The following is a 25,550-nucleotide window of genomic DNA, read 5'->3' on the forward strand; positions in this document are numbered from 1 at the left end:
ACTGATTGTGTTCGGATACCAAAACATACGCATACCACCTTCTTTTATGACAAATCACGAACACTGTTACATAGAGCTTCCACCTTGAAACGCTTAGAGAGCGCCACTTATCTTGTCGCTTGACGTTCGCATAGAAAAAGGCAAAAGAGGACATTCTTTCTATTTTTATTCTTTGAATTGTCTCGCTTACATCTTTTAGGTAGATGTCATATTGGCATTATCCTTGCCATTCCACGCAGCGAAGCAGATGAGCGGGGCCAGCAGTGGAAGTTTTCATGTCTTTTTAACTTTAAAGCGTTTAATCGCTTATGTTTTCAAATTACGATGATTATACATACTTTGAAACACAAATGTATGGACGAACTCGTATAAATGCACGTATGGAAACGTAAGTGTAAATATGAAGTCACATAGATTATATCGTAATAAACTTCCAATGGGCAACGTTCAGACTTGTGCCAAAACGTTAGCAGGACTTCGTGTATGTACGTATAACGACTACACTTTTGCATGTATAACAAAATGTTCCAACAAACAAGCCAAGGATTGGTAATACTCTCGTCAAACTTAGCGTTCTGATCTACAGTGCCCTCCTCCTCGAGGAAGAGGTTAAACCTTTACCCAATTCAGGGGATACGCACCGGAAAATAAGGTTTTCAATCCCTAACATATAACCAAAACGCGTCGATCTTCTCAACATTGTGTGTGAGAATCGACCAGAGCAGGGTCGGCGGACCGCCGAACGTCATAACGATTATGGGGATGGCTGTGATTAGCATAATTTAATAATCGTAGGGTTAGGCCCAAAATGGCAAGCCGGAGCGAGCGCCGCGCCGCACCGCATCGATTCACGAAATAATCGGTTGGTTTCGTTTTTCGACTTTTCGACAGCCAGCGCTTGTGTTTCTGGGGAGGCACTTAACACACAAGCAAAATCAAATGGGTGTATAATGTGATATTTGGAGAAATTGCTTCTTCCGATTGACGATGGTTGATGGTTGATGATTATGGGTTGGGATGGGAGCCGGAGTGCAGCGTTTCGAAATAATCACAGGTCATGGTACTTCCGAAGGGGCCCCAATTGGGCGTCAATTTTCCGCCGGAGGGTGATCTGGATTATGAGGTCCGAAGCGGTCAAGGGAAATGTGGTTTCTTTGGGTAGATGATCAACTACTATTTGGTGCAAATTGAGTGCTCTATATATTGGGTGGAACAGATAATCTTCTGCACGAAGAGCAAACAAACCTGTAGCTGAAATAGAACAGTAGGCCCTGGAGATGTAGCCATGATTTTATGACTCGTTGATCAAAGATCCCCGAGACAAAAGGTTTGGCCTACTTACGTTTCTAAAGAAATGACTTCTATGTTCAATTGGCAATCAATCGATTAAAATTGCAAGCCAGGCTAACTGTTTCGGAAACACTTTGGAAGCAATTGTAGGGTAAGGTTTTCTTTTCAATGTTGTCATGATCACCGTGTTTTCTATCATTGAGCGATCATCACGAATCGACAATTGATTGGAAAACCGGTTCTTCGCCTTTACCGATGATTCTTTTTTAACATAAGAAGCGCGATTGCCTGCCTAAAATTGAACCTTTTCCAGATTGTTGCAACTGTTGAAGAAATATGGGCTACAAATTCTATAAATAAGCAATGTTTCCCGGCCAATTCGTAGTTGCTAACCACCATCCCCAATGTTCATTTTCGATGTAACTATTAGTTACCATTCATTGAGTCAATGGCAGCACCGGTCACTTCGTTGCGGCAATCGAGAAAAAGGGATAAAAGTTAGTGTCACATCCGTTGTAACTAAAGATCGAGCATAATTATGCATTTTCTTCACTGTTGTCACGAGAAGAAGTTTACGTTAGTGCAAATGGGTGCAATTTTTCACGTTCTGGATTCACCTAGGTAAAGATCCCAAACATTTGACCAAACAAGCTCAACAAATGTCCAAAACAACGTGAACCATGCCAACCAACCAACGCAACCTCTTGGATGAATGTCGGACTAAAATGGCAAATATTTGTCCATGTCTAATGAACTCTGAAATGAAAAGCGATGCGACCCAATGAATGTTAACAATTAAATAATAGCAAGAAACGAGCTCACCAGTTCATATGTATCTATCCATCGTCTCATCGTAGGCCTGAACGTGAGATTTTGACATGAATCTTCAGTGACCTGCCCAAGTAACAATTCCACTGCTGATTGGTTTTGTTTGATTATTATTAGGGGTTTATTACAGCAATAAGTAAAACTCACAGTTTTATGACTACTTTTATGAAAACCATTGAAGAAATGTTTTTTAGTATACTTGAAGATATCCATAAAGCCAGATTTTAAGAGTAAACAAACTCTCCGATATGTAAACCTTCTGGCATTCATTTTTACCACAATAAAACTGTTCAAACTCTCAACAGATGGCGATCCCTTCGATTAGTAACGACATCTGTTGGTGGAAAAGCAGAAACTACGACACTACTAGGTTTATTGTGGTCATCATGAAAGTAAACTTGTTTCGTTTTATTTTCGCTAATTTTTCAACTAGGTTTTAAAACAATTTTATTGCTACTCTTAATGTGGTTTGCAACACCTCTCCGAGAGTGGTCTATTTAGCCGGAAGATGCTCTTAAAGAGGTTGTCAAGAGGTTTTGATGTATAAATCAGTTTTATTGCAAATGGGTCATGAAGATCTCTTATAGTGCAGAACAAAACATAAAATGTTACTTGGGTGATACACCGACACGCAAAAAACAATTAGTAGAGTTGCAATCGCATACCTTTTCCTACTCAAGGCACTAATTACTGCGTCCTCATCCCGCGGTGACTGTACTGTTGCGGACTAGGCAATGAAAAGTTTAACCGTATTCTGAAGTTCTAACGCACCAGACATATTAGTATCAGGCTTAAAATTCTATTTTTTTTCTTTCATCAAAATCACAGGCTCAAAAATTGGCATGTTCACAGGTCCCCCAGAACGGCACAAACAGTAGCAGGGTTTTCCAGAACATGTGCCGCGGTGCACTTGAGGCACCTTGATTCAAAAAGGGATTCAGTGAGGGTGCTCCTAGCTATTCACGAAGAATGATTAAAGAAGTCTACCAAAACTCTCGATAGAAATATAATCACGTGTATTTCGAGAACTCGCCGTGGATATTCACAGCGTCAAAAATCTTATCTAAATCTGAAAATTTTTGAGAATTTTTGAGAAGTTCTTGAAAATTTCTCAAAAAGTTTTTTTGAGAACTTCTCAAAACATTTCAGAAACAATTCATCTAGTATTCTTGTGGCTTTGCGTGGGACCAGAGAAGAAATCAATCAATGTTCTCGAAATAAGTAAAGCTTTGTCATTCTTCTACCGAAGCTCTAAAAACGCAACTTCCAAGGTTTGTCTTAAATCTTTCAGAAGCAGATATCCAGTAATGGTCTTGAGAAAGCACCTTTAAAAACTGCGATATAAATCATACAGCGATCAATGTAGGCACTCGTTAGAAATCTACAAAAATAACCTCTAATTTGACAATGCATCTTGAGCATCTTCCTTGGCATTCCGGAGGCTCATCCCCGGAAATTTTCAGAGATATCCTCAATATAAAAATATTCCAAGTCAAAAATCTGTGTCACTCGCATTAAGATCCGACAAGCGAATAAACACAAGTCAGTATCATAATTATATCAGTGTGCAGGGCCGGATTTAAGGAGGCCAGGAGATTTTCTGGAACTTTTGTCGGAATTTCCATTTTTTTTTTGCATAGCAAACTGACGGAAAATATTAATTGAATTCCAGAGCCGTTGAAACGTTTTCAGAGGAACTCGAGCAGGACTTTATTTCCAAATACGTAGTTTTGTTTATAATTTCTTCAGAAAAATATGGTAAAAATCATAAGATTTTCTTCCTGAATTAAGGATGTGGCCAGCGAACTCGTGTCAAAATACAAAAACTCCTTGCGGTTAATTTGTGGAGAATTTCGATAGTTTTGCAAACATTTTCTTTAGAAATCGGCTTAAAATTCATTCTTTTACAAATTTTCTAGAAATTTCACAAAAAAATCTATTAGAAATGAAATCAGAAATTTTATCAGAAACTCTTCATGGATTTCCGCTATAATATCCTCAGCCATTTATATAGGAATTGCCGCTTAAAACTACAGTATTTCCATTGCTGCATAAAGTTTGCCAGTAGTTTAGTTGAAAATTCTTCTTGTACTGACTTTTCGAACCCTCTTAGCAGAATACCCTCTTCGAATGATGTGGATAACTGTCACTGAGGAAGGTTACAAGTGGTAGTCCTGTTGTCTGCGTTGTGAAACGCTTTGTTTCACGAATGATCATGAAAAAATATTATCTCCACCTGAACACCTCAAACGCCACAGCTTTGATTGTATAATTCTTGCAACGGTTTTATTTTGGTATTTGCTCGAACGCTACTTGCTCAATCAGAACAATCCTTCGAATGCTTTTAGCTTGATTTGGTCAATCCTTCAAACCCTACTGATCCTAACAAGATCCTGACGTTATTTGCACACTATTGATTCCATATTTATAAATCTTCAAACGCTACCGGTTCAATTTAGACAATCCTTCGAACGCCAACTGTTTCACAATCCTTCAAATGTTACTGACTCGATTTCAATGATACTTCGAATGCTCCTGGTTCGACTTCGAAAGTCCTTTGAATGCTCCTGATTCGATTTCACAAATCCTTCGAACGCTACTGGTTCGACTTTGAAAATCCTTCGAATACTTCTGGTTCGATTCCAAAAACCATTCGATCACTACTGGTTCGATTTCGACAATCCTTCGAACGCTCCTGGTACGACTTTAAAAATCCTTCGAACGCTCTTGATTTCATTTCAAAGATCCTTCGAACACTACTGGTTCGATTACAACAATCCTTCGAACGCTAGTGGTCCGATTTCGAAGAACCTTCGAACGCTACTGGTTCGATTTCGAAGATCCTTCGAATGCTTCTGGTTCGATTTCAAAGGATTGTACGCTTCTGATTCGATTTCACCATTCCTTCGAACGCTACTGCTTCGATTTCAAAAAGTCTTCAAACGTTCCTGGTTCGATTTCAATAATCCTTCGAACACTCCTGGTTCAATTTCACAAATCCTTCGAACGCTACTGATTCGACTTCAAAAATCCTTCGAACGCTCCTGATTCGATTTCAAAGATCCTTCGAACACTACTGATTCGATTCAAAAAGTCCTTCGATCACTACTGGTTCGATATCGACAATCCTTCGAATGCTACTGGTTCGACTCAAAAATCCTTCGAACGCTCCTGGTACGACATCAAAAATCCTTCGAACGCCCCTGGTTCGATTTCAAAGTTCCTTCGAGCACTACTGGTTCGATTACAACAATCCTTCGAATGCCAGTGGTTCGATTTCGACAATCCTTCGAACGCTCCTGGTACGACTTTAAAAATCCTTCGAACGCTACTGTTTCGATTTCAAAAAGTCTTCAAACGTTCCTGGTTCGATTACAATCATCCTTCAAACACTCCTGGTTCTGTTTCACAAGTCCTTCGAACGCTACTGATTCGACTTTGAAAATCCTTCGAACGCTCCTGATTCGATTTCAAAGATCCTTCGATCACTTCTGGTTCGATTCCAAAAAAATCCTTCGATCACTACTGGTTCGATTTCGACAATCATTCGAACGCTACTGATACGACTTTGAAAATCCTTCGAACGTTCTTGGTTCGATTCCAATCATCCTTCGAACGCTCCTGGTTCGATTTCAATAATCCTTCGAACACTCCTGGTTCAATTTCACAAATCCTTCGAACGCTACTGATTCGACTTCAAAAATCCTTCGAACGCTCCTGATTCGATTTCAAAGATCCTTCGAACACTACTGGTTCGATTCAAAAAGTCCTTTGATCACTACTGGTTCGATATCGACAATCCTTCGAACGCTCCTGGTACGACATCAAAAATCCTTCGAACGCCCCTGGTTCGGTTTCAAAGTTCCTTCGAACACTACTGGTTCGATTACAACAATCCTTCGAATGCCAGTGGTTCGATTTCGAAAATCCTTCGAATGCTTCTGGTTCGATTTCAACAATCCTTCGAACGCTACTGTTTCGATTTCAAAAAGTCTTCAAACGTTCCTGGTTCGATTACAATCATCCTTCAAACACTCCTGGTTCTGTTTCACAAGTCCTTCGAACGCTACTGATTCGACTTTGAAAATCCTTCGAACGCTCCTGATTCGATTTCAAAGATCCTTCGATCACTTCTGGTTCGATTCCAAAAAAATCCTTCGATCACTACTGGTTCGATTTCGACAATCATTCGAACGCTACTGATTCGACTTTGAAAATCCTTCGAACGTTCTTGGTTCGATTTCAATAATCCTTCGAACGCTCCTGGTACGACTTCAACAATCATTTGAACGCTCTTGATTCCATTTCAAAGAACCTTCGAACACTACTGGTTCGATTACAACAATCCTTCGAATGCCAGTGGTTCGATTTCGAAGATCCTTCGAACGTTCTTGGTTCGATTCCAATCATCCTTCGAACGCTCCTGGTACGACAACAACAATCCTTCGAACGCTCTTGATTCCATTTCAAAGATCCTTCGAACACTACTGATTCGATTACAACAATCCTTCGAACGCTACTGGTCCGATTTCGAAAATCCTTCGAATCCTTCTGGCTTAATTTCAACAATCCTTCGAACGCTCCTAATTTGATTCCAAAGATCCTTCGAACGCTACTGGTTCGACTTCAAAAATCCTTCGTTTCAAGTGTTCTCAAGAGCATTCAATAGAAATCAGCGGGCTTTCATGGGGCTTTCTAGGATGTTTAAGGTGAATTTTATGGGATTTCAAGGAGTCTCAGGGGGTCTCAGATGCGTGTTAGGGGATCTCAAGGTTGCTCAGGGGGAATTCAATCTCAGGGACACCATAGGATGCTTCAGGGAGTTTCAGGGGGTTTTTAAGAGCTTTCGTGTTGTTTCAGGGGGGGGGTCTATGGAATGTCAACGTTTCAAAGAGTCTCAGGTGGATTCAGGGGTTTAGGGTGATTGCAGAATAATTAAGGATGGTTTAAAAATAGTACGACGTTGGAGGCTCTGAAACTCCCAGGAAAACTTCTTGAAACGCCTCTGAAAAGGGCTTTAAACTCTATGAAAAAATCTCCAGGGAATAGCCCTGAAACACACCTAAAACTTGTTGAAATTTTTAATTAAACCTCATTTCTCTGAATCCCCTCCAAAACACCCCTGAAACTCCATTGGCGTCATCGCAATCACTCGGAACTAAGTTCCCTCAATTAAGGACATACGCGTTGGGATCCAAACTCAACATTGCACCAAAACCTCAAATACACAAATCTCAAGACGATTATGCTCACTTGTCATATTCCTAGAACGATTCCACAAAAAAAAAACCTCCGGTAAAAATTCCGCAAAAACTGCTGAAGAAAACGGAAAATTTCATATTTTTATCAGTTTTTTAGTACACTCAGGCAACTGAACATACGAATTTCATAAAGTAAACTTTATGAAACAGCGATAAAAATGAAAAAAATATGTTCATAGGGCAGCTATGATTTTTGTAACGATTATGCTGATTTTCATAAAACTGATTATCCTTTTCAATGCATCTATAGTTAGACAATCATAATGTGCTTTATGAATTGTTTCAGTTTCCAAAAGTGAGGAACTTAATTTGCACCACGGTGACCTCGACGGTGACATCATTGTCACAAGTATGCAGCGGTTCGTACGGAATAGTTACCGTAAACCATCTTTGTTAAATTAGGAGAGGTTTGGCTCTTGAGCGAAAGCTTCATTATCATTAAACTGAACAATTAACAACAAGTAAACAAATTCCGGATTAAAAATGGATCAGTTCATGCGTAAAGCAATCGTTCTAGAGTCAATTTACACGTGTATTGCATCATTCCACCCAGAATCTAATTCCATGCTAAGCGCTACGATTTTCTTAATTTGGCTACTGAATTTCATAATTTAGCAGCAAGAAATCATAAAACAACATTATGAAATCATAATCAAGCTCTGATGAATTCATTAACACACCTTATGGTTTCATAAGGTCTCATTTGAAATCAAGAAAGAACATTATGAGTTTCATAATGTGACACAATGAATTCATATGGGCTTGTCTATGATTTCATAATGCAGTTTTAAGGATAACGGCAACAGAATCTGTTTCGTTTCCACGTGTTTCATAATGAGTACTTACGAATATCGTATGTTTAAGGTATGGCTAAATTTCATAATGCGTTTTTATGATTTCCTTACGGTCATTTGCCTGAGTGTAGTGTTTCGTGGTACTGCGAGGCTGTTTATTAAGAAGAGCGTCTTTATAGCGCATTCAGGCTTCCTTCCCGTCTCGCCTTCGTCATCATTCGAACAATTGTCACTTCATCTCTCGCAAAAGTTATGTGAATATGAAGTCACACTGTTTGCTTCTGTAACCACCCGAAACGCGAAAACAAAAAGCAAAAAATTCGACACATTTCGACACGAACACATTTTGGCAGCGGGGACTGTAGGGGCAGTAGGGACTGGCAACGCACACAAGACACTAAAACACTTCCGGATGGCGTAGCACCGCCAGCCGTTTCAGCAACGCTGTGAACTAATTTTGAGCACAATCCTTCACAAAACTTCTCAAAATCGAAAAATGCACACTCTCTCATTCGCGAAAGAATAACGATTCGGATGACGTAGCACCAGCCAAACCGTCAGCGGGATCACGGTAGAAAAATTTCCGAACGCGAAAGAAATGTGACAAGCAGTTTAAAACACGTCTGCACGCGGCATCGCCTACTGTGCTACTTCTATTGACCGCACGGATAGTGCCGAAAAAGTTTAAAATCAATTTAGTATGACTTCATGCAATCTATTAGTGGAAATATCGTTACGATATCTATCTGTAGGTATCTTGATCATAAGATAACCAGTACTTTCTCGCAATTGCTTGCTGGAGACTTCATCCATTGGGGAAACGTTAAGCGACGAACCCAAAGGCGCAAATCTTGATGAAAGGTGTCTGGAACCAACGTCCAATAAACACATAGCAATAGGGACAGGAATCTAGAATGATCACATATTTCCCAACCGATAGCAATCTTAATTGGCCAATTTAGCCTTCTTGTAAGCGCGTCATTCCCGCGTAATCACTTCCGCAAATCTTCCTAGTCCGAAGCCACTATCAGCCATCAAGTAGTGACACCTCATGCAACGGTATCCACCACAACACCTCATTCCACAAACAGGTTCCACTCGGACCCCATCCGAACTGGAGCGAGCAGGGTCCTTCAAACCACCATCCACCCATGACACCCTCAACCAACAGTCACACATCGCCCATCTCAGCAACCCGAAAAACCAGTCACACAAAAAGTTACGCAACTTTGTGTCTTCGCACGCGGGCCCGGGCACTCCTTTGCCTGATTTGGTTGAACGAATCAACGCGAGCAAAAAAGGTCTCCATCCAATCCAGTCAGTCAGTGCTGCAGTCGCCGTGTCCCACATCCAAAAGAAACGGCAAAAAGGCTGCAGCGGCCGTCGTCTTCGTCTTCGTCGTCACGACGGCATCGCATCGCAGTTGACCATGATCTTGAACGGAGCGAACGTTGCTGTTGAACGCTGTTGAACGTGAACTCGAACTTGACCATCGCGGTGTGCGTCGCGTCGCGCTCTCGCGCGCTCTGCACGGCGTTGCTCTTTCAGCTTGCGGTTCACATATTGGGGAGACAGCGGCAAAGTAGGCGCAGAAATCCTTTCGTACTTACGTATGAGATCGGGAGGAATGCACATTCTGCAGCAAGTAGCTGCAATCTCGTAAATATAGAGCAGCGAGCATCGCTGCTCGGTTCAAATGTACATTCACTTAATGCACTGCCAGCCACACACTTCAATACCAGTTGAACCGGATCGGCTTGTGTGCGAGGAACAAGCCTCTCGAATCGACGACGACGACGACTCTCAACAACGGTAGAAGACGCGTGAAGTGTTTGCAAAAAAACGATCTGTCGTACACAGGAAGCAACCAGTTTTAGTGTACTGCAACTAGCAACAATAACAAAATGCCCACTTATGAAAAGAAACACTGACATAAATTTGAAATTGCAGCTAGCAGTAAAGCCAGCAGCCAGCAGCAAGGAGAGGAGAGAGTGCGAACGGTCACATTCACTCACATACTGCCGCGCCGCACGGTGATGCGTTCGAGTAGAAGTTTTGGTCAAAATTCTGTACTTATGATTCACTCCAGAATTTTTGTCGCTATCGATATTGATGAATGATGACATCGACAAAGGAGCTCCGCGTTGGAAATCCTATTGTGAGGCCACCATGTACGAATTTTATACCGCAGTCATCTATTGATGAAGACCTGCAGCCGTTCAGTTTTCTAAACTGATACACACCAGGTTTCACTGGTGTACAACAGCACAGATTTCACGTTTGAGTTGCAAATTCGGATTTTGATGCGTCGACCAATCTGACTGCTCGTCCATACATTTCTTCAACTCGTAAAAGCAATCCTCGCCTTCTTGATCCATGCACCTATGTTTATCTTCGGCCGCCAAAGGCCACCATTTGGCTACCAAGATATTGAAAGCTTTTAACATACTGCACTGCTTGTCCAGCTACGGTAAAACTGGAAGGCTTGACCGTGTTTACATCCAACTATTTGGTCTAGTTGACGATGATGGTAAGACCTGCCGCCGCTGAGCGTCTGGCAAGATCATCGAGCTTGCCCTGCATATTAGAGCGCTGTTGAGCTAATAATGCAACGAGGTTCTAGGTCATTTGGGTGCTCCGTGGTAATGGGCTGCCGCAGCAACCCACGATTTGGTTCACGATCAATCGCACGTACCAGGATCTCAACCAGGACTACGATGAAGAACAGTAGCGGTTATGGTGCTCCCTTCTGTGCTTCAATGAGGCCGATGATTTTCTGAGGGACACCCTTGCGTCTGAGGGCTCCCCACATATTGGCGTGATTGAGACGATTGGAAGCTTTTTCGGAAATCAATGAACACCATGTAGAGAGACTCTTGGAATTCTTCGATTTGATCCAAGATGATACGGAGCGTGACAATATTTGGTCCAAACAGGATCGTCCGGCTCGGAGTTCTGCTTACTACCGTCGGACAGTTGCGTCAATCTTCTCCTGTATTCGGTTAAGGATCACTTTGCAGAGAACTTTCAGATCGACAGCCAGATCACCCTTTTTGGGTACCTCTACTAAGACGCCTTGTATCCAGTTGACCGAAAATGTCGTGGTTTCCCATATGTTGCAGACTAATTGATGCATCAATGGGGTGCATACTACGGGATCAGCTTTAAGCAGCTCGGCTGATTCGATTTCATGCTACAGATGGCTGTTTTTATCTCCTGCAGGGATGGAGCTTCGGTGTTGACACGGGTAATGTGTCGAACTCTTGGCGGAGCATGCTGAGATGTTGGTGGCGTGGTAGACACTTGAAAAAGCGTTTCAGCTGGTCTGCCGGGTCTTACACGGGCATCGTGGCATTCATCTTAGTCCCACTAGGTGGCTACGTAAGACATCGTAGAAGAGACGAATGTCGTTGGTATTTGCGGCTTTCTCACCTTCATCGGCTCGGGAGTCTGCCTTCGTTCGTTTGTGCCGTCTACAGGAGTATTTCTCTTCCTCCTCGAGTTTCATATAGCGCTGACGGGTTGCGGCTTTGGCTCCTCGTGTTTTCGTTCGCTCTGTCGCAGCATTGGCGTTTCTTCGCTCTTCTATCTTTCTCCAGGTGTCATATGTGATCTGCTTTCTCTGGGTGCGTTTCTCATCCAAATTTTTCTCGCCCAGGGTATTTTTAATGGAAGGTCTTTGCATATAAGCAGTCAGTGGACGCGGGGAGAGGTTTATGGCGGGGGTGATGGAGGTGATTGCTGGCGAGTTTGTGTACGCTGTACACTATTAAAATTAGGACTCAAGCTCTTTGGTTGATTTTATTACCATATTAGCCCGCAAGCATATGTAACCAGAAGTGACATCTTTTGGATCATGGCTTGCTACTATTTATAAAATGCCAAATCAAAACAAGCTTGCCAGCTGTCATTTCAAATTTCAATATGGCGGATTGAATGATTTCCCACATTGGATTACCTTCCTTTTACTTACCTTGTTCTCACCAGCCTTCTTGATAGTGCTCACATTGATCGTCGACGCTTTCACCTTCCGGAATATCCGCAGCACGGGTCTCCAGCTCCTCGATGAAGGACCTTTTCACCGCAGCGTGTGTTGAACCGGCGCCCGATTTTCTCCTCCTGTCGATGGATCCTGCTAATGCGCAGCCTGATCTCGCCGACACGGGCTTTGATTCCTCGTGTTTTCGCTCGCCTCTTAAAATCGAGTTTGACATAGTGTTTTGTCATCGATCAAAGTGGTGGACTTCCAAGGTACTTCAGCCTAGACTTCAGCACAACATTCTTTCTTTCTACCATTTCCAGTTGACGGTATTTCTGAACGCGATCATCAACTCTAGTCTTGTCTAGTCGACAATTACACAGCCATTAAAACACTCCTTCGATATATTCATTTGAAACAATCAATAGTTACACTGCTCATACGAAATAAATTTATTCAAATATCGCCATAGGCTCTCTAATTTCTCATATATTTATTGGTACAGAGTGTTCATAGCGAGGCGATATTTTAGACAGGTATAGACAAGCAAAGGAATGAATCAACTCTGTACCTTTCGAGGTTATTTTTAAACAGATGTTTTATTACATATAAGAACTATATCATTTCAGGAAACAATTCTCCTGATTTGGTATCCTAACAAGCATTTGGGCATAGTTCCAAAGTTACTAAAACCCACATGGTCCAGTCTGACTTAACGCCGATCAGAAGTGAAAGAATTCCGTCTGGAGAGACGTTGCTAAGAAAGTTAATGTCACTCTAGTGAAGCGCAAACAATCCCAGTCAGATAGAAATTACTGCAGCAATTCGCTGTATAGATGGAAGCAGTGAGCAACCTATTTGGTTTCTACATTTTCCACACAGGTTTTGAGTTAAATTTTGTTCTAAGATAAACATCTGTTATCGGAGTATTTTTTTTTAATTCCTGTTCGGGTTTGTCACTGCGACCAGTTTTTAGATCTATTGTGACATTACTCGTTTCCTTAGTATAGTGCATGTCGCATTACTAAATTGCCATTGAGGGGCAATAAAGTATCGATTTTGATACAGTTTTTGTTTTGTTTTCTTAGAAAACCAAACAAGAGTTCTGATATTGGCCATGCATCGGAAACCTAGCATCACCCTTGTTTTACTGCTAAATTCTCCCCAGTAGGAAGTTTAGGACTCGGGTTTTAACATTAGCAGCAATATCATTCCAATAAGGGAACATTCATTTATTACGTCCATCGTTTTTCGGGATTTCTAGACCCCCCTCCCCCCTCTGTCACGCTATTTTCCTATACCTAATACACGTACTGTCACACTTTCTTAGACCCCCCCTCCCCCCAAAATGTTGGACGTAATTTTTGAACGTTCCCTAATGGAACATGTGTTCAGTAATAAGGATTCTAGTATGTTTCTTGCGTACTAGCACTTTCCAGTCTTCGAAGAGTTAGTACATACATGGATCCCTAACCCAATTTGATTTCCTTTGCATTGAGTTTAGCCTCAGATGGTGAGGTTTTTAACTATATGCAAAGTAAAGTTGATAAACTCAGTTTTATTCAAAAACTGGAAGTTTCCAAAACACCAGTAGTAAGGACTAAATACTATAATTCCATGAATTACCAGAACACATATTCCAAAATTGAAAAAAAGGACGACACTAGATTTCGGTATGGTAGATCTATCACCGCACCGCAACCTAAAAAGGCGATCTTCCCACGCTACGGGCTCCGTTAAAGATCGAGCATCTTTTAAACCCCCTCAACCATTCATCCCTCAGCGCGGGTCGCCTGACACCTTAGATTGGGGTTACCTGTTTGGTGGACTTTTACCCCCGGAACAGGTGGTCCGTAGTGCTATTCTAAGCCGGCAACTACACGGGCCTATCTAAGGTTAAAGAGATTCCACCAAACGCGTTAAGATTCTTCTGCAACTTCATGACTTCACTGCTGTTGTCCGGGAAAGCTAGTTCCTCTAAAACATGCTTTCTGAACGCGATTTACTACTCTGAAAAAACTAGCACCAGTTGTTCTCTGTACAAAAGTGTAAGCAAACCACTGTCAATGTGTAAACAAATCACTGCCAAAGAACAAATCATTGTAAGAGATGACACTGTCAAAGAGGCCCCGTTATGAGCAAATGTCAATCTAGTGCATTTGTTGGTGTCAAAAGTTGAAGGTGTAAATAAGGACATTACGAGTTAGTCAACAGGTTATGGGCCCAGCAGCAGACCAATTTCAGTAGGTGATGCGTTGATGCTGCTATAGTTCCTGTTCGTTTTTGTTGGTGTATTGCATCTTGAAGAGCCGACGATAGATCATTCGAAATGGAGTTTTCGGTGGATAGAATACGATAATTTTGAAGTCTGGAAGATTCGAGTGAGACAATTGATGATCAGAGAGGGAGTTCGGGCACGATGGTGAACGACGCGCCTCCACCGGAAGAATTGAGAACACAGAATGGACAGCGAAAAAAAGCTTGCGCCTGGTAGAAGATTCGCAACTACGGATTACAAAGTGTCCTTGATTAAGGATCTTGCTAAATTAGAGCTCGCGGAAGGAGGAGAAATGCGCAGCCACCTGATGGAATTAGACACTTTGTTTGAGCGGGTTGAAAACGTAGGAGATAACCTGGAATCAAACAGACGTCTGGGCGCATTCATACTTGCAAATGTTCTGAAGTCGTATAGAAGTGAGGTCAACCTAGTGTTAAAAACTACAAGTAGCCACACTTCTTTCAGCAGTTGAAACGCTTAGTTCCAGATCAGCTCAAGCTAAAATATATTTCATATTAGAAAAAATCAACAAATCTGAACGTATCTACTCACAATTTGGTGTAGGCTTATAGAATTTAGGTTAGGTTCAGTGTAGGCTCAATTCCGTCTTGGAAAGTAGTAGTTACTGGAATTACAAATCAATTTAGCAATCTTATACATATTTACGGAATAATCTGACCAAACTCACTCGTTATAGACAACTAATTTAGGTAAATTACTCTTTTATAATTTCCTTTCGCATGAATCGATTGTGATGATTCACCTAGTGAGGGTCAACATTAGATAATTAATTTTATAATTACTTAGACAATAAACGGGCTTACACTTCACTATCGCTCGAAATTCACTTAGATAAGGGATAGCTTAATGGGTATATAATGTAGAAATTCACGGTTTTTCGATATCTAAATAGTAATTATAATGCACATTCACTTCACCATGCTTTCAGGGCTCGCATTCATCTGAGGTTTCGTTATCGGTTTTGTTTTGATCTTGCGATGCTATAGAAACTGCAGGTATCGCATTGTCACGTCGGTTGGTGTGAGTGGTTCTCGCAGGGCCGAAGTATGAGACCTTCAGCGTTGCCAGTTAGCTTAGGAACAACCTAGTTTATCCTGTTAATATATTCCTAAGTGAAATTTATATTTGTAGTGCTCTGGAGTAATAGACCATCATGAAACCTCATCAATCTCACTTCTATGGCCTACTTTCAGGTCATTTCGGGCAAAAATCAACTATCAGATATGGGAATCGTTCCCGAACATGGACATCATCTCGTATTGAAATCCGAATCAAGACACACCTTTGGGATTTAAAATTCCTAGACAAAATTAAGCTATGAAAGCAACTAACAATGCGAACCAAAAGGCAACCTGCCAGACAAAATACTATTACAGAATTGATTGATGCACTAAAAACAACTATGAAACCTCGTAATCGTGGGTTCGAAAAATGTTATCCACTAGGGAAACAGGGGAAATGTATGTTCTGTGTTGTGTATGTTCAAACGTTGTCCTAGTTTATAACGCATTTGTAGTGTTCCACTATTAAATGCTATATTGTAATATGCATTTGTAGTGTTTCATTATATTTTTTTATAATAACTGGTGGAGGAACGACGACGCGACAAAGATAACTCGGAAGAGCAAAAAACTATGCTGATAAAGAAAGAACGGAAATAGCACAGTGAGCTCGTTCAAAAACGGCTTCATTCTTCGTGTGGAAGTCTCACCATTTGAAGCGTATTTGCGAAATGCTGTGAAAAGTACGGGAGGAGTCAGCACTATCACATGAGCCCTGACGAAACGTAACAGCTGTCAAATCTTCACCGCCTTCAGAGTTTTATGGAATTCTCGGTCGGCAATACACTCCGCGAAAACAAAACACTTAAGCTGGACTAAGAAAATCCATCTTATCATCCATCTGCTCTCGATGTTTGGTTTTGTGCACTTTACTTTGACCCGCCCTACTCTCATGCCCTTTGCTTCACCTCTAGATCAGCTTTTTTTTTTGGCTTTCAGACATCTTTGTGATCCTAGACGCTTGAATTTCAAGCATAGATGCTTTGAAAATGGTTTAGGTTACCAAGTATCAAACTTGCAGAAGTGTCATGTTCACAATCGACGTCAACTTTTTGGCCATCCATTGTGCCACAGTGCGCCATCCTCCCAGTGCACCCGTATTCGAGCGCGCTCGCCTCCTTGGATCCAAAGTTTTTTCCGCGAACCAGCGCGAAAAAAAAGTAAGCCAATGCAATCAAAGTCGGCTTTGGACAATTGGCTACTTTGTGTTGTGTTGTGTTGTGTTTCAAACCTATAATTTCTCCGAACACTCTCACGTCTGGGGCCATGGTAGCGTCGCCCCGACGCGGCAGCGCCTTCTACCGACCACTAGTGGCCGCCGCTGCTACTGAACACCGAATCCGTCGTCGCTGTCCAGTACATAGTGGTATGCAAACTACATGTTAGGGTGGGTCAACGCTGTAAAATTGTAGCAAAGCATATGCCAAAAAGTTTGTCGAAGACCGCAATCCTAGTCGATGCTTGGTAAACATTAAGGATCAGTCTGTACATTCATGCTATGTATGGATCACATGGTTTGGGAAAAACTTAACTCGCTAAGAGAAAAGCGCAAAAACGTATGTTCTCTCACGGAAAATCTAATCCAGATTTCACAATGACCCACCCTACCACACGTACGGCAGGATTGATCGTCGGCGGCCAGAGAAAAGTGCCCATTTCGGCCACTCTGAAGTGCGCGGAGAGCTTTTCGGCACCCGGCCCTGCCTACTCGGATCGGATAATGCATTTGCGCACAGTGAAAGTGCTCTTTTGCTTGCGACCATTATTGAGTGGACCAAAAGTAGTGGCCAGTAGGTTTTACTTTCTTCCTCTCTGTCCAGCGCCGCGGCAGCGGCACTCTTTCTCGCTTTTAGTTGCTGAGGCGTTTTTTTTATTTGCCTACTATGAGTTTTGTTTTCGGATGGATCGACTGATCGGCTGATTGATTGATTGGTCCGTAATTCGGATCGACGGTAATTTGCGTGCGGCGCAAGCGCCACCGCCACCAGTCATTCAGTTCCTTGCCAGCGTTATGTGCGCGATGACATTCGAAAAAATCCGATCGATCGATCGCACCAATGACTGGAAACGTACGAATTTCTGATTGATTGATTGAAAATTAACGGATTAGAGCGGGTAAAGAACCCTGGCGGGTTCGTCGTCATCCCGTTGATTGAAGTCTCTCGCGTCGTCATAATGGGTCATAATGGTGGGAAATTCTCGCCTGCTGCGATCGCCATGCGTGTGTGATCGATCTAACGTGATTATAACAACTGACGTTCTTTTTCTTTCTTTCTATTTTTCGCTTTCGTTTCAGGGTATAAGAAAACAGTCGCCATGATCAGAAGGAGTTCGAGCCTTAAAGGGCTCGAATCGATAGCAACCTTTCTTATAGTGGTCACGATAGTCGTGACGTCACAAGTTAATGCTGGTGAGTACAATTGATGATTATTTCTTTTAAAGATTGTTTATTTGTTATTGAAGATATAGATGATACTTTCATTGCTTTTCATGAAATTATAATATTGCAAGCCAACATGGAAGCTAAACGTCAAACATTTGATCAGAAGTTTCCATTGAAACCCCTCCCAACTTATCCTCCGATGAACTGAATTCACTTGGTCCGAGAATTTTAACACTACAGCGTGACCGTTTCCAATCAGAATTGAGAGATTCTGATTAGAAATGGTCCCGCTCTACTGTCACAATTCTCGAACCTGGTTCATCAGTGGATAAGTCCATTGACCGGTTCACGAGTTCATTAGGTTGACGTTTGATCGGTGCCGTGTGTACAGGTAATGAACTCGTTTCCATGGTCAGCTACACAACGTGGCAACGCTCGAAAGTCAAACGTGTTGTAGTAGAGTAGTGGCAGCCCCCTGGTAGGACTTGAAATAAGAGTGATGTGACAACCCCCTGGTAAGATGATGATGGCAGTTGCTCGTGACCCAAGCAACACACATGTTATAAAAGAGTTACGACAGCGCAAGTTTTGGTTGTATAGAAGTTTATTTTACGTAATTTTAACATTGGGTTGAAATAACGTAAAATAAACTTCTATACAACCAAAACTTGCGCTGTCGTAACTTTTATATAACATGTGTGTTACTTGGGGAGTGTCCATGAATGTATGCGTGAGATTTGAACAGTTGACGAAGCATATATGCTGATGGATATGACAATGTTTGTTATTGTTTTTGTTCTTAGTCCGTACTTAGAGTTGTTTGTAAATAGACGTCTGTAAATAGCACTCCTTGTACAAAGTTTTTCTTTCTCCGTATCACGCGATTTCGGGACGGGAATTTATCCGTAGATCGGTTAGGTACCGAGTAAAGTGTCCACTGTGCTGGGATTCCAACAAAACGAACGTCAAACGTGTATTAGTCAATTGAGTAGCTCCACGAGTTACACCTGAAAGTCATTTAGGAGTTCCACCTGAGATATCTCAAGCAATTCTAAAGCTCTCTTCAAGAGTTCTATATAAAATTCCAGCTGTATTACCACCTGAGATTCTCCCTGGAGTTACGCCTACGATTTTACCAGAAATTTCAACTAACATTTCTCAAGAAGTTCCACTTGAGATCTCCAGCAAAATCGAACACCCTTCAAGAGTTTCATCTGGAATTCCTGCAGGAGTTTTGGAGAAAACCAACTCCAGGAGTTTTACCTGAGATATCTCCAGCAATTCGAAAGCTCACCCTTCGAGAATTCCACCTGGAACTCCTGCCAGAGTTCCACCTGAGATTTCTGGGAGATCTAGGATTCTTCCAGGAAATCCATCTGCGATTTTTTCACGTGTTCCATGAGAATTTTCCCAGGAAGTCCTCCCTGGGATATTTTCAGTAACTTGAAGGCACTCTTCAAGAGTTCCACCTGGAATTCCTGCAGGAGTTCCACCTGAAATTCCAACAGGAGTTTCACTTGAGATTTTCAGGCCTGAGACCTGACCAGGAGTTTCTACTGGCATTCCTTCATGGGTTACACATGAAATGCCTCCAGCTGTTCCATCTGAGATATCTCCAGCAATTTGAAGGCACTATTCAAGAGTTCCACCCCACATTCTTCCAGGAATTCCACTTGGGATTTTCAGGAGCTCCACCTGAGATCTCACCCGGAGTTTCACCTGGGATTCCGCCAAGAGTTCCTCCACTCCATTCCTTCACGAGTAGCATATGAGATTTCTCCAGGTGTCCAGGTCTCCAGAAATCTTCAAGAGTGCCACCTGAACTCCCTGCAGGAGTTCCACCTGAGATCCCCCATGGGTTACACTTAGGATTCCACCAAGAGTTTTATCTGGCATTCCTTCACAAGTTACTTGAGACTCTTCCAGATGCTCCACCTGAAGTATCTCCAGCAATATGGAGGCACTCTTCAAGAGTTCCACCTGAGATTTCTCCAGGAAATCCAATAGAGATTTTCAAGAATTCCATCTGAGATCTCACCAGGAGTTTTACCTGGGATTCCACCAAGAGTTTTACCTGGCATTCCTTCACGAATTACGCATGAGATTTCTTCAGATGTTCCAGCTGAGATATCTCCAGCAATATGGAGGCACTCTTCAAGAGTGCCACCTGAACTACCTGCAGGAGTTCCACCTGAGATCCTCCATGAGTTCCACTTAGGATTCCGCCAATAGTTTCACCTGGCATTGCTCCACGAATTACGCATGAGATTCCTCCAGGTGTTCCTGTTGAGATATCTCCAGCAATATGAAGGCACTCTTCAAGAGTTCCACCTAAAATTCCTGCAAAAGTTTTACCTGAAAAACCTCCATGAGTTCCAGTTAGGGTTCCGCCAAGAGGTTTACCTGGCAGTTCACTATGAGTTACACAAGATATTTCTCCAGGTGTTTCGCCTGAGATATCTCCAGCAATGTGAAGGTACTCTTCAAGAGTTCCACCTGGAATTTTTGCAGGACTTTAACCTGATATTTCTCCAGGAGTTCCACCTTGGATTTCTTTCAGGAGTTCCATCTGAGATTCCTCCAGGAGTTTCACATGGCTTCTATTCAGGAGTTTCACCTAGGATTTATCCGGAAGTTTTTTTCTGCAACTACGCTAAGACCTGGTCTTTCTCCAGGTAGAAATCCACCGAGACCTGGAATTCCTCCTTGGGACTTCCGTCGAAAGAATCCTCTCAAAGTTCCGCCTGAGATTCCTCCAGAACCTCCATCTGAGATTGGTCTAGAAATTCCGACCGGGGATTCTTCCAGGAATTACATCTGGAAGTCTTCCAAGAGTTTTACCTGAGATTTCTCCAGAATGTCCACATGGCTCCCTTCAATAGTTACACCTGGAAATTCTGCAGGAGATCCACCTGAAGTTCCTCCAGCAGTTCCACCTGGAATTACTGTAGGAGTTCTAACCTGAGATTCCTAGAGGAGTTCCACCTGGGGTATCTCTAAAAATTCCACATGAAATGTCTCCAGGAGCTTCAACTGGGGTTTCTTTAGCAGTACCACCTGGACGTGCTACAAGGATTCCTGGAGGAACTCCATGAGTCCCCCGTGAATTCCTTCAAAAAGTGTAACAAGAATTCTTCCGGAAACGTTTCTCCAAAGTACTTCCCGGTGTGTGCTCCATTCTACGAGACTTTTCCAAGTATTTTCGTTTTTGGAATACGGCATCTGAAGTGCTCTTAAACGAATTACTTCTGAAGCGTTCCTACCTGAGAGTGTTCCTTCAAGGCCGCGTTCTTTCGGAAGTGTTCCTCTCAGAGTACCATCAGAACTACTCTCGCATTGGTTTTCCAGGACAGTTCTTCTAGATTCTACGAGTTCCTCCAAGAGTATTCTCCACAAGTTTCTTCTGTAGTACTCCTTGTCACTTCCAAGACTACGAGCACTCCTCCAGAAGTATTCCTTTGAAACTTCATTCGGAAATGTTCCTCTAGGCGTTCCTCATGCACTTCTCAGTATTCCAGGTACTCCAGGAGCATTCCTTTAGGTTCTACGAGTTTCTACGGGAGTGTTCCTGCTGAGGTGCTCTCAAAGAAGTTCCTTCTTGATTAACCTTTTGAAAGCAATTATAAAGTAATTATTGTAGACATTTCCGGAAAAATCAAAGCAATTCCAAGAATTTTCTAAGAATTCGTATTCCAAAAAAAGCACCGAGCAAATTATCAAAAAAATGTGTCAAAAAATTACGAAAGTCCAGTAATTCCAACAGAAATGGCCTTAAGAACTCTCAACGAAATTATCGAAGCAATTCAAAAAAAAAAACAAATTCATGAAAGACTTTCCACATGAATTTCAAGAAAATGGCCGAATTCCTAAGGAAACTATTGACGGCGCTCTTGAAAAACCCCCCGAAAGAATTACCAAAGAAGATTGTTCCGATGGAACTTTCAATTCTTTCAAATTTCTATCGATGTAAATAGCCATGAGAATTCTCAAAAACAATTTTTTTTAATCCAAGAAGTCCATAAGCAATTGCCGAAAGAGTTCTAAAAAATTTAGAAGTGTTTTCAAAGAAAATTCCGATAAATAACCAAAAGAGGGGAAAATTGTCAGTTTGCAAAAAAACTAGGAGTGGGTAATGTCTGAGACATAACCGCAATGTTGACGTAGGACAAAGACAGGAACGAGATTCCGACTTTTATATTTTCATAATACAATGTTTGTTGTTACAAATGGTGGACTGATGTGTTGAGTAAAGTTGTTGTGTGATCGCTTTCGCTGAACGCATTTATAACCCAACAAACATTTTTGCTGTATAAGAGTAAAACAAATCACTCGTAAGCTAACTTTAGCTCAAGATGCTGTTATTCAGCTGGTTCGGTTACCTGGAAAGATGTTGACTAGTTCAAGAGTTATTTCGTTTTGAAGAAAAATTGTCAAATTACTGTTCTACGAGAGAATTTTCATCGAGCGGATAAAATTATTAGATAATTGAACGGCGTTAGATAGATCTTTTCAACGAAAGTTTAACGTGAAACTCTTTCGACAATACGTTGTTTTCATCTTGGAAGAACATATTAGTGGCCGACTTCACTATTGCTGAACTACCAAGCTTTCAGTCTGTCGCTTTTGATTATCCGAATCATAACTCTTGAGGAATCTTTTTCGCTGATCCTGGAAAAGACCGTTTATAAAACGGAAGATATTGGCAAGACAATTGCATGAATTAATCACGCAATGCGATTTTACCCATACTGAATGCGGCCGTTTGCTGTCGTGGATGAGATTCCTGGTGCTGCCACCACGATAGCCGAGAGTTATCGCTGAGTTTGTGTGCTACTGCCTAGCTGGGAGGTGACATCTCCACTCTCCTTGACTGACGAAAGATAACTGAGGAAACAGCTTTTATGCCCCTAGATTAGCAGATGAAGCTCCTCCCATTCGGCTGACTTTCCAGTTTATTTCGATTGCATGACCCGCTCACATTGTGTCAGACGCTTCAAACGACTGCAACCGTTCCATGAGACAATTTCTAATCGAACGGATAAACTGATTGAAGTATAGAATAGTTAAGATCATTTTAGTTCGATAAATATTAGAATGAAACAATGTTTCAGGTACAACTGTCCGAATAAGATAATGCGTTGCTAAATTTCGGGTAGAAAGATTAGTGACTGATTTTGCTGTTGCTGAGCCACCAAGCATTCAACCATTCACTTTTCGAATGCACTACACTTTTACCGATCGTTGAAGTATATCCGAAAATTATCCGATTCATAACTCTTAAGGAATAATTTTCTCTGGTCCTGAAAAGGTCCGTTCAAATAACGGTTGATTTTAGAAAGACAATTGAAAATTATCCGCACTGAATGCGGGAAGTCATCGAAAACTGCCGCCGCCTGCTGCCGAGAATGAGATTCCTGGTTCTATCAGATAGATAATCGATAGTCGTCGCTGGGTTGGTGCGCAGCTACCCAGCTGCGGAGGTAACTTCCATTGCCGGGCCCACCGCAGCCGTGATCAGTGGATGAGATTCCTGGTGCTATCACTCATCGCAGTTGACGTGCTGCTCCGCAGCCGTGAACGTGATATCTACCTCCACCCTCCCTGACTGATCCAATGAAAATGACGAAAGAAATCAGAGGGAACAGCTTATAATGTCCCTAGATTGGCAGATGAAGCTCCTCCCATTCGGCTGACTTTCCAGTTTATTTCGATTGTATGACCCGCCCAGCATGATTCGGTCACTTCAAACGATTTTCAACCAAGAAATGAGAGAAATTTTCATTTAACAAAAAGTAACCAAAATATAAAAAGATTTAGATCAGTTTAATTCGAAAAATGCTAGAATTAAACAAGGGATCGTCCTTAAATTACGGCACGCAAAACTTAGCCATTTTCAACCCCTCCTCATCCCCATGTCACACTTTTTGTATGGGACCTCTGAAATTTTTGTATGGGTCGTCACACTTTGCTGACCTTTAAACGTGACGTAATTTCTGGACGCTCCCAAATGTTTCACGAAAAATGGTTCAGATAGGACAATGCGTTGCTAAATTCTGGGTGGAGCGATTAGTGGCCGGAATTCAATTTTTAATGTTTCGATTGAACCACACTTTTCTCGATTGAATGAAATTATCTGATTTACAACTCTTGAGGAATTATTTTCGGTGGTCCTGAAAAGGACCGTTTAATTATTTGACGATTTCAGGAACGAAATGGCATGAAAACATCATGTCACGCAATGCGTGTTGGTTTTCTCCTTGCTAAATACAGGATGCCACCGAAAACTGGTACGCCGCTTTCTGCCATGGATGAGATTCCTGGTGCTATCCGCACGATAGCCGAGAGTTGCGGCTGGGTTGATGTGCCACTACACAGCTGTGGAGGTGACATCCACCCTGCCTGACTGATCCAACGAAAATGACGAAAGAAATTAGAGGGATCAGCTTTTATGTCCCTAGATTGGCAGATGAAGCTCCTCCCATTTGGCTGGCTTTTCAGATTATTTCGTTTGCGTGACCCGCCCCGCATGCACCAGACGCTTGAAACGGTTAATCAACCGAGAAATGAGGAAATTTTCATTTAACGAATAAAGTAACCAAAATATTGGAAGGTTTAGATTATTTTAATTCGAAAAATGGTTAAATTAAACAATGTTTCACGAAAAATGGCCTGGATATGATAAAACGTTGCTAAATTCCTGGTGGAATCATTAGTGGCCGGCATCATTATTGTTGCGGGGCCACCAAGCATACAATTTTTCACTTTTCGGTTGCACCACACTTCTACCGAGCGATGGAATGAAATAATTATCTGATTCACAACTCTTGAGGAATAATTTTCTATGATCCTGAAAAGAACCGTTTGAATATTGGACGATTTCATACCGAAAATTGACATGAATTTAACATGCCACGCAATGCGTGTTAGATTTCCCCGTGCTGAATGCTGAACGCCGTCGAAAATTGGCCCGCCGCTTGCTGCCGTGGATGAGATTAGTGATCGCCTTCACTGTTGCTGAACTGCTGTACCACCAAGAATTCAATCTTTCACTATTTGTTTTCACTACACTTTCTCGGTCGATGGAGGAAATTTATCCAATTAACTCTCTAGGAAGCATTTTCGATGGTCCTGAAAAGAACCGTTTGAGTTATGGATGGTTTTAGGAAGAAATTGAAATCAATTCATCATGCCACGCAATGCGTGTTGGATTTCTCCGTGCTGTTTGCTGGAAGCCGTCGAAAATTGGCCCGCCGCTTGCTGCCGTGGGTGCGATTCCGGATTTTGCTGCTGCCTCTGCCACCACCGTCGATCAATCCGATGTTCAAACACTTCCTTGGTCTGCCGCGTTAGACGGTTAGAAGGTGAATGTGCAACAGCACCCTTGCCGAAAACCACCGCCACCGAGCCGACACGGCCGTCAAAGAATGAGCGAAAACGCAAACGAAGAAAGTGGGCAGCTCTCGTTCGATGCGTTCACCTCGAGACGACAAAGGCAAATGAGGGAAGAAGCGAAGAAGCAGTAGCTTTTATATTCGACGGGAGTGCTCCAAAATGTGCTCGATCGTGATTGGCTGGAATAAACATGGGTTCACTTTTCCTAATTTTTCAATAGTTTGTTATTGAAAATCAGATAATGTTAATATTGGACATAATTG

At 42.0% G+C, this 25,550-nt stretch overlaps 1 protein-coding gene across 15 annotated transcripts in view; it reads left to right on the forward strand.

The window, feature by feature from the left end:
* Positions 1-25,550, forward strand: part of LOC109424976 (titin) — a 204,016-nt gene that overhangs the window by 138,314 nt on the left and 40,152 nt on the right. For all 15 annotated transcript variants that reach the window (XM_062843497.1, XM_062843507.1, XM_062843475.1 and 12 more), the window contains exon 3: positions 17,809-17,922. In XM_062843497.1, coding sequence (XP_062699481.1) covers positions 17,829-17,922 — 94 coding nt within the window. In that variant the 5' untranslated portion in view covers positions 17,809-17,828. The remainder of the gene's footprint in view (positions 1-17,808; positions 17,923-25,550) is intronic.

This window comes from Aedes albopictus, chromosome 1, assembly GCF_035046485.1.
Source record: "Aedes albopictus strain Foshan chromosome 1, AalbF5, whole genome shotgun sequence".
Lineage (NCBI taxonomy): Eukaryota > Metazoa > Arthropoda > Insecta > Diptera > Culicidae > Aedes > Aedes albopictus.